This window comes from Medicago truncatula, chromosome 5, assembly GCF_003473485.1.
Source record: "Medicago truncatula cultivar Jemalong A17 chromosome 5, MtrunA17r5.0-ANR, whole genome shotgun sequence".
Lineage (NCBI taxonomy): Eukaryota > Viridiplantae > Streptophyta > Magnoliopsida > Fabales > Fabaceae > Medicago > Medicago truncatula.
In genome coordinates, this window is record NC_053046.1 from 25,455,570 (window position 1) to 25,465,525 (window position 9,956).

Below are 9,956 nucleotides of genomic sequence, written 5' to 3' on the forward strand. Positions count from 1 at the left end.
GACATGATTAAGACATTGTACCAACTTTACAAGCCTTGCCTAAGTCCACATGGACTGTAGATCAAGCTTGTAATCCCTTTTAGTTCACAAAAGTTCATTTCCAACAAAATCTGAAATTATCAAAAGTTCAAGTTTCAACCAAATTAGAAAATCCCAAGTTTGAATAAGTTAATCATGTTACAATAGGTTTAGGAGTACAAACAAAAATTAAACAAGTTGAAAGAAGTATTTTACAAAGCTCGGATTGGCCCCGAATGTCCGGAACGAAAATCAAAAGTTGCTGAAATTGGGCTCGTTCGCTTAAGCGTCCATCTGTTCGCTTAAGCGACCATGCTCCAGAAACTTTATGTGGTTGTTCGCTTACCATTCGCTTAAGCGAACAATTATCAGTTTTGCAGAAAAACTTTCGGGTTCCAACCCTTTTTCACCCAAAATTCCTAATTTTGATCTCCCAATGCCCAAATATGTTTCCAAAGATTGTTTACATGTTCAAGAACTTAAAAGGGCTTTCAAAAACACATTAAACATGTACAGTAGAAACTCTATAAATTAATAATGTCGGGACCAGAGAAATTTATTAATTTAGAGAGTTATTAATTTATCGATAAATTAATAATTATTAATTTAAAGAGTTTTTAAGTAATTATACTGTACATACCAAACAAAAAAGCAAATTAGTCTATGTCTCTTAGAATTACGTTGCACCAAATCTTGGGACTCAATGTAAATTAATAAATATTGTATTCATATCCATTGGAAATATGACTTTTGACTTTTGAAGTGTATAGTAAATGTAAACAAGTGGAAAGTTCAATGTATTCTTAAGCAAGTTTGGCATATATAAATTACATGAATGTGTTAAAAGTATTCAAACCATATCTCACTCACGAGATGGCTTCTCATCTAAAAGGTGTTACAAAATCAACTATGTCAGATCAAATACGTAAGGAGTTGTGCGAGTACAAGAGAGATAATCCTGCAAGCACACAAAAAGACTTGCAGAGATGGCTTGAGGGAAAGTTTCAGTTGAAAGTTAGTCAAGGAACAATATCAAACACACTTAAGCGGTCAAATGATTATCTCTCTGCTGAAATAGAAATGGGAAGAGCGGAGATCAAAAGACACAAACCAGTAAAATATCCTGACATGGAGAAGGTTGTTTATGAGTGGTTTCTACAGCATCAAGAACGTGTGAATTTCACAGGAGAATTAATTTTGCAGAAGGCAAGAGATACAATGAAACTCTTGTACCCTCATGATGATTCAGATTTTAACTTCTCTACAGGATGGCTTGGGAAATTCAAGCACCGACATGGCATAAAGTCATTTCGTCGTTTTGGCGAGAGTGGGTCTGTTGATGTACAAGACATGGAGAAGAAATTGGTATCGATTCGAGAGAAAATTGATCAGTTCCCTATGAAAGATGTTTTCAATATGGATGAAACTGGGTTGTTTTATAGGCTACAAGCTGATCATTCACTGACAACAAAACAACTTGAAGGAAGAAAACAAGATAAAGAAAGGCTGACGGTAGTTATTTGTTGCAATGAAGATGGCTCTGAAAAAATCCCTCTATGGATTATTGGGAAATATGCAAAGCCTCGTTGCTTCAAGAATGTCAACATGAATAGCTTGGATTGTCAGTATCGAGCTAACAAAAAAGCATGGATGACTAGTGTGCTTTTTGATGAATATGTTCGTTCATTTGACCAAATGATGCATGGTAGAAGAGTTCTACTTGTGGTGGATAATTGTCCAGCACATCCAAGAAATATTGAAGTGCTAAGAAACGTTGAATTGTTCTTCTTGCCACCCAACATGACATCAAAGATTCAACCTTGCGATGCTGGGATAATAAGAGCTTTCAAGATGCATTACCGTAGAAGGTTTTACCGCAAAATATTGGAAGGTTATGAGGTGGGACAATCTGATCCAGGTAAGATAAATGTCCTTGATGCTATCAATTTGGCAATCCCAGCTTGGACGATAGATGTTCAAAAAGAAACAATAGCGAATTGCTCCCGACACTGTAAAATTTGTTCAGCTAGCGACGTTGTAGGAAATTTGGATGAATCCACTTTTGATGAAGAAACTCAAGACCTCCAGACTATGATCAATCAATGTGGCTATCGTAATAAGATGGATATTGACAATCTAATGAACTACCCAGGTGAAAATGAAGCATGTTCGGAGGTTTAGAGTTTAGAAGATATTGTGCGTACTATCATTGAGAACAATGCAGAGGATGACGACGAAGATGATACGGTGTCTTTGGAGCCTGTTACGCGAAAGAAAGCACTTATGGCGTCGAACACTCTTCACAACTTTATGATACAATACAAAAATACAACACCTCAGCTATTGGATGCAATAAGCAAAGTTAGAGATGAGCTCCAAACAGACTTGAACTTTAAAGGAAAACAAACAACTATTGAATCATATTTCAACAAAGTGTAATATTTTTTTTTTTAGTTTCTATGAATTATTAATTTATGATTTTCTTGGGACCGAAAATTATAAAGGGATCTCCCAAAAAATTATTATCTTATTATTTTATCAAATTATTCAATTTTTTACACTGGCCCAAGTCGGGACCGGACAAATTTATTATTTTAGAGAGTTTATTAATTTAAAGAGTTTCTACTGTAAATAAATTCCATTCTAACATGATTTACCAAATCAACCCATTTTCACAAAACCAACAACAACAACTTAATTCACATCACAAACCCATGATTATGAACACCCAAGCTATGAATCATCAACAACAATACCTCATAACAACAACAACATCAATTAAACATGAATGTCACCACAAATCAACAACAACATAGCACAATTCAGCAATTAGAGCACAATTCACAATATACCAATTTTCACATATTATGAACATGCAATTTCATCAACAACAATTCAATCATCACCAAATTCATGTACTCAAACAAATCATCATAACAAGAGCACGAATTTCAACAATTAAGTGCAAAATAATCACTTATTCAAATAAGCACTTATGCATAGAATTAGGGAAGAAATTAAACTAAGAGATTATGATTGAAATATAACCCCCTTACCTCAATAAGAAATAATCCTAGCAAAAACTTCAATTTAGCTCCTCGAATCTTTATCACCTCTTGGTTCTTCAAGCTTTCTCCCTTCTAACCCTTTTGCTCCTTCTCTTGAACTTTCTCTCTCTATCTCTCTCAAATTCTTATGTAATGAAATGAAAACCTATTTTTCTCTAAAGACTAGAACTTATATAGGCTCCTCTCAAATGGGCTTAACCCTTAATGCCTTAATGGGCTCAACTCACTCATTAACTAATTCAAAAATGTTTCTACTCACTTAACGGTAAAATAATAACAACAATCACTTATCGGCTAAAAACTAATTACCACACCAGTAACTTAGTAAAATAATGGTTCTCACTTGAAACACTACAAAATAACGCTCACCACGAAATTACTAATTCACCCTTATTCACAAAATGACCAAATTACCTCTAAGTCCAAAATGACTAAAATACCATTCCAACACGAAAACCAATTAAAATGCACCCAATGGTAAATAACCACACACAAGCACATATAAACACATATTAAAACAATTAAAAATAATTTTAGCAAAAATCGGGCTGTTACAGTTCCAAGAATGTTTTAAATTTTATCTAATAATATTTTCAACAACATAAATCAAATTAAAAACATGTGCAAAAAATAATATTATTCTATAATGAAGGCAAATACTAAGATTTTATCATTCTCTAAAAGTGCAATTAACATAAAAATATTTTAGAAGTAAAAAGTAAAGAAGAAACTTAACAAGAGAAAAAATATGTCAGTTTATAGAAGTTTGCATTTTGTTTCTATGAGTGTTGGTCTAGGTGACATATCATTAATTAATGTTTTTCTTATGTTGCGGTTTGGTTCGGTCGGTAAAATAAAAACCTCAAACCGAACCAAACCACGCGGTTGAGTAATAAAATGATCCGAATATATCCGAACCAAATACAGTTTTTTGCGGTTTCGGTTTGGTTTGGTTTGTGGTTTTTTTATTGGATATGTTCGGTTTTAAACACCCTAGTTTTACCAATATTATGGTTAGTTATTTATTAGAGATAGAGAAATATACGAAATAAAATATTAAATGAATGAGGCTATTAATAAAAAAGGATAAATTATTGTATCAAAGGTAATAACATTTATTGATTGTCTTGATTTGTGTAAAATGTCAGAGCATCTACAATGGTGGGTGCTTCACCTAGTTAACGTCGGTATAAATAAGCACCCCTATTTTGGAGAGAAAATGTTTGGAGTTTATAGAGAATGGTGCCTATGTAAGACCATCCACAATGATGGGTGCTTCATCTATTTAACACCGTATTAAATAGGCACCCCCATTGTGGAGTATAATATATGGGTGGCTATGGAGAATGGTGGCTATGGAAGCACCCTCTCTCTATTCATTTTTCTTGGGTCCCATTTAATAAATCTTAATAAAATTTTGTTGAAATGTAATGATATAAAATTATTTGTAGGGCCTATTTAATAATTTCTTTTGAGGTGCTGGGTTGGAGAAAATCAGTGCTTATTAAGTATTACTGTAAAATAAGTGATGTGGACATATGAAATTAATTTAAGCACCCAATTTAAGGTGCTCTATTATGGATGGTATAAGCACCCTCTCTCTCTCTCTCTTCAAGTTTTGCGGCCCATACATAATAAATTGTACAGAAATCAAGAAACTTTGTTGAAATACAATGATATTACGTTATTAATAGGACCTATTTAGTAACTATTTTCTGAAGTGTTTAGTTATAGAGTTTAGGTGCTTATTAAGTAATATCATTTAAATTTATAAAATAGATGACGTGTACATGCATGACCCACTAAAGCATCCAAATGAAATGCTCTGCTGTAGATGGTCTCAAAACGTAACAATTAAAAATTAATGGAGGTAGTATTAGATTTTCAACAACTATGTGTGTATAATCAATAGCGCCATCATTTGCCGTAACGAGCACAGGATCGCCATCGTTTTCAATAATCTAGGAACTCGGGCTGAAATATTCAACAATATTTTTTTAGGTACATAGAAGAAATGGCAAAGCCATCATAAACTCGCATACACAAAGTGGAGATGTAGGGGTTCAAAATTCAACAATTTTTAATCTGGACTAGTTTTGATTGAGTGTTTTCGAAATTGGATATTTGAACAAAATCTAGAAATTTTGCAATAGTCTAGTTTTTTTTTTTTGGTACAAGCAATAGTGTAGTTTTCTATTAATACTATTGGGTATTTGTATTGGCTGCATTGTTGTTAAAACAAATATTCTTGTTTGTGTTGTTGGTACCAATGTTTCAACATGTGTTTAGGCGTCTCTGTAAGATGTTGGATACAATGCTCCAACATCCTGGCACGGTTCAATGTGTCTGAGTTCTCGCATGTATGTACGCGCGCCCTTTATTGGTTAAGGAAACAATATTTCCTTATCTTATTGATCAAGCAATGCGCATATCTTCTAAGAATCAGTTGTGGAATATTTCTAAAGTAGTTTTTATATTTTAGGAAATATTTATTATTGGTTGGAACGATCCTATAAATGTTCCGACATTTTAGGACTTTCAGTATTTGTTTCTGATTCTTGTTTTGCAGATTAGCTGAACCGATCTGCTTTGTTCTGAAGCCCAACTAATTATTTAGCCCAAGCTACTTCAGTATGTAAAAAAGACTTCAAGACCTAATTGCTCATTCAAGCCGTCATACTAAAAAGTTTAGATTTTTAGGGTTTGAGTCTTCATGTATTCTGCTCTTGTATCGTTTGTGATGCAAGTTTAGAATCTCTTACTGTGTGTTCTTTATTGTATCGTTTGTGATACTTGTTAGGAGTGTGTGTGTGAGTATTGATACTCCTTTGTACTACACCGAAGTTGTGAAACAATATGTTAGTTGTTTGTGTTGGAAGGTAACTTCTACTTTGTTGTTTGTTTAGGTCTGATAGGTCACAGGGGCTGTGACTGACCATTAGGATAGTGAGATGGGATCTCAGATCTAACAGTTCCTAGGTTGAAGTCTATACGGGTAGGTCCTAGGTCATATAGTGTAAATGAGGAGTTTGCTGAGAGCTATTGAATAAGGACTACACTAGTGGATTTCCTTCCTAGCTTGGTAGCCCTTAGAGTAGGTGTATTTGTCACCGAACTGGGTCAGCAAACTCATTGTGCTCCTTACTTTCCTGTCATTTATTTTCTTGTTTTTATTTCTGCTTATCGTGTGATGATGAAACATTAATCGTAACATTGTAAACGTCAAAACATATTAATACAAGTGTGCTAGAATTTCAAATATCGTTAGAAATGTTTTGTCAATTAGAATTATGCCACTTCAATACAACCTTCAGTCATTATTATAAGCAAAAATCCACTTTATACTATTCAATAAATGATGTATGTGATGTACATAATAGACCGCATACATCATTTATTGAATGAACTTAAAAAGTAAACTTTTGTTTCTATTAGTGATCGGATGGTGTATGCCTTGGTAATGGGAACGATATGGATATGGGTCAAGTGGAAGATGACTGAAGAACAAGCAAGGTTTGTGAGAAAGGGCGACTCTTAATGATAAAGGAACATGTGAATGTCACGTGACTAACTTAACTTATGTTTTACTCTCTGCCTCACATTTTAATCTAATGGCTGCAATTTATTCTTACTTGGACCGTCATAATATTTCTAAAGACCTAAGAGATCCCCCGAAGGACTCTCTGACCCTCTAGAAGGCCCCAACGCCCTTTATAAAGCCTAAAATGCCCTTCAGATGGGCTTTTTGGCCCAGAGCGCGTCAACTTCTAAGACGCCACCTTGGGCAGCTTTTAGAAGCCGCCTAATTACCTAAATATCCTTGTTACTTGCTGCCTAAGTAACCACAAATCAGGCCCATAGAGGGCTGTAAATACAACCCTTGAGAGCATTCTCAAGGCATGACCAATACAAAAGAAACCATAATACGATTATTGTACTTTTAGCAAGTACAGTTGGCGCCGTCTTTGGGAAGAGGTAAAACAAACCTTGACCACGTTTCTGAATCGCAAATCATGATTTGGAAACCCTAAGAAACCAAAAACCCTATAAATCGTAGAACTCTTCTACGATTTAGAAACCCTAACTTCTCACCAAGCAAACTCCTGAACTCACTTCGTGATTTAGAGAAAAATCCCATCAACATGCCAACCCCCAGAAGAAGCTGAAACAATGAGAACTCAAATCACCTAGCTTCTCGAGCGAAACGAAGCTCTTCAGGCCTCAGTTGAAACTATCCAGCAACAACAGAATCAGGAGAAGGCAAGCTCTCATCATGGCAAGCTGGACGAACCAGAACCTCAACCGGTGTCAGCAGAGATTTGGAACGCACCTGTCCTAGAAGGTTTCAAATCTCCGTCACTATCCTCTTACGATGGCAAAAGCGATCCAGTGGAGCATGTCACCTCCTTCAACACACGAATGGTGGTGCTGATGGCGATGTTGATGGCAGGAACTCTGTTTGACGTCGCCCTCTGCTGGTACATGAATTAGCCCAGATTCTCCATAATCAATTACCCGGACATGACAAAGAAGTTGATCCACCAATTATCTGCAAGTCGCCATCGAAAGATCTCTACCACTAGTCTATTCAACGTCCGACAGGAACAAAACGAGTCTCTGAGAAGCTACCTCGCTCGATATAACGACACCACGATAAAAGTGGTCAACCCTAACCAAGAGTTACTTGCGGGAGCATTCTAGAACGGGTTGATGGTCGGCCCGTTCAACGAATCCCTTGCCTAGAAGCCCGCAGATTCCATGGAAGAGATCATTTCTAGAGTCGAATGCTACAACAAAGGCGAAGAGAGTAATGCTGAGAAAAATACCAGGGACGCTAAGGAGCGACACGGTTCGACGACTGATAAGCGAAACTATTACCCGCCTCCAAACAGAGACCAATGTACCTTCAAAAGACAAGAAAGGCGAATATACAACGTTGACGAATTTACCTTGCTAAACACAAGGTCATAAAGAATATATAAGGAGGTCTACCAAACTAAGATGATTCCCAAACCTCCAGAACCTCGTGGCGACCGCATGGGACATGATATGGAGGCTTTGAAGCCAATATACACCAGGTTAGATTAATGAAATCTCATTCAATAATGTTTAGATGAGATAACGCGAGTCTTTTCTAGCTTAACCAAGGTCTTGAGATCAAATCTAGTTTTGGGCATGCAGCAAAGTTAAAACTCTTAAAGATGAGTTTTACACCCTTTTAGATCCCACAAGGCTCAAGTTTACTTGGTTTTTTGTGGTGGCCGGAGTTTGAACATCGAACTTTGCATATATTATGCATTGTTCTACCAATTGAGTTAAGTTCACGAGGACCAAGTTTACCTGGTTTAAGCCAAAACAAAAATTAGTGAAATCTCTATGAAATTATTTTAGGACGGCAAAACAGGTCAGTCTTATAATGTACTAAGAATATGTTTCGTTGGACGGCAATATAGCATCTCTAAACTTTCTTTATTCTATGATCAATAAATTAATGCTCCATCTCCACATGTATGATCTCTAGTAATATAGATCTCCCAATACTATTTGAAAGAAAAAAATTATACACGAGAAATGAAACACCAGTATTGGTGATTGAAGAAAAGCAAGCACACTGCACTGGGCAAAAATTGCATCGATGAACTCAATTTTCTTTAGAGCAGATATGGTGAAAAAGAGATGCCAAATCCAAAATACTACAAGACAAAAGCACCAGACTACGACACACTGCCAACTTTTTATTAAAATGTCTTCTTCACCGTTTAATGCACGGATCTTTTTTCCCATTTCCCATATCGATATACCTTTTAATCTCTTCTTATGGTCCCTCTCATAATAACCCTAAATAACAGAATACGAGAACACTTGTTTTCTTCTTTGGGTGGTAAAATACAGCCAATGAATAAATTAAACTTTACACTATAAATGGAACAAAAAATAATCAAATTAACCCTATTCAACAATTCCAAATAATACTTTTTCAAATGCTTGCCTTTTCCGTAAAGCTTGCCTTTTCCGTAAAGCATGTATGGATTTTCACCACCTGTGGGATTCAAGGTCTCAGATTTTAAGGTAGGATAGACTGCCCTTAAAGTTGCGCCAAGCAAAATGTTTAAACATAGAAATCGTGTTTCGACAATCAATATGCTTTTACACACTACTAGGATAAGCAAAATTAGGGAGGGAAATTTGTGACGAAAAACATAAAATTCCTCACAAATTCCTTGGTTGCAAAATTTAGTGACGGAATTAGAGAGGGATTTCATGTTTTCCCTCACTAAATTTCACTCACTAATTTTTTATTTTTTTAGTAGTGTACACCATTTGCTTTTGACACTTTCAACTTCCTAACATCAAATGTTGTTGACCTTCTACATAGATTTCAAAGGATCATTCATTGCAATGTCATGTATCCTACTTCTATCAATATTGTGTTTATGAAGATTGATTTTGTCATCCAAAAATGTCTATCGGTGCAGCTTGATTCTCGTTTGCCTTCTATTCATGTGAATTTTTGCTCTAATAAGACAATAATAATTATAAAATTTCTGATGGCCAGCTTTAAATATAAACAAAGTTGTACATACTTTTTTCACCCAATTATGCTAGTATTTGTATTATGCTTACTGTTACTAGTTGTCTTATTGTTTTATTTGGTGATTTCTAGTTGTCTTGCTGTTATTAGTTGCCAAATACTCCCCACTGGGGACCCATCATTATAAAAATAAACAAATTTCTAATATTTTTAATCAAATGGGGAATATAAATATAAAATTTAACCAAAAGACAAATAAAATAATAAAAATTTATAATGGGGGATGTCGCAAATATATCGTATATAAAAGAAATTAACAGAAATATTGTTTAAAAAGA

The 9,956-nt window shown here is 35.1% G+C and overlaps 1 protein-coding gene across 1 annotated transcript; it reads left to right on the top strand.

Annotated features, from left to right (window-relative positions):
- Positions 1-891: 891 nt before the first annotated feature.
- LOC112422109 (CENP-B homolog protein 2-like) lies at positions 892-2,199 on the top strand. The gene has a single exon (XM_024784858.1). The coding sequence runs from the start codon at positions 892-894 to the stop codon at positions 2,197-2,199; it is 1,308 nt and encodes a 435-aa protein (XP_024640626.1).
- Positions 2,200-9,956: the final 7,757 nt, after the last annotated feature.

Coding starts and splice junctions, on each gene's coding strand:
- LOC112422109 (XM_024784858.1), top strand. CDS start 892: ATGGCTTCTCATCTAAAAGGTGTTACAAAATCAACTATGTCAGATCAA.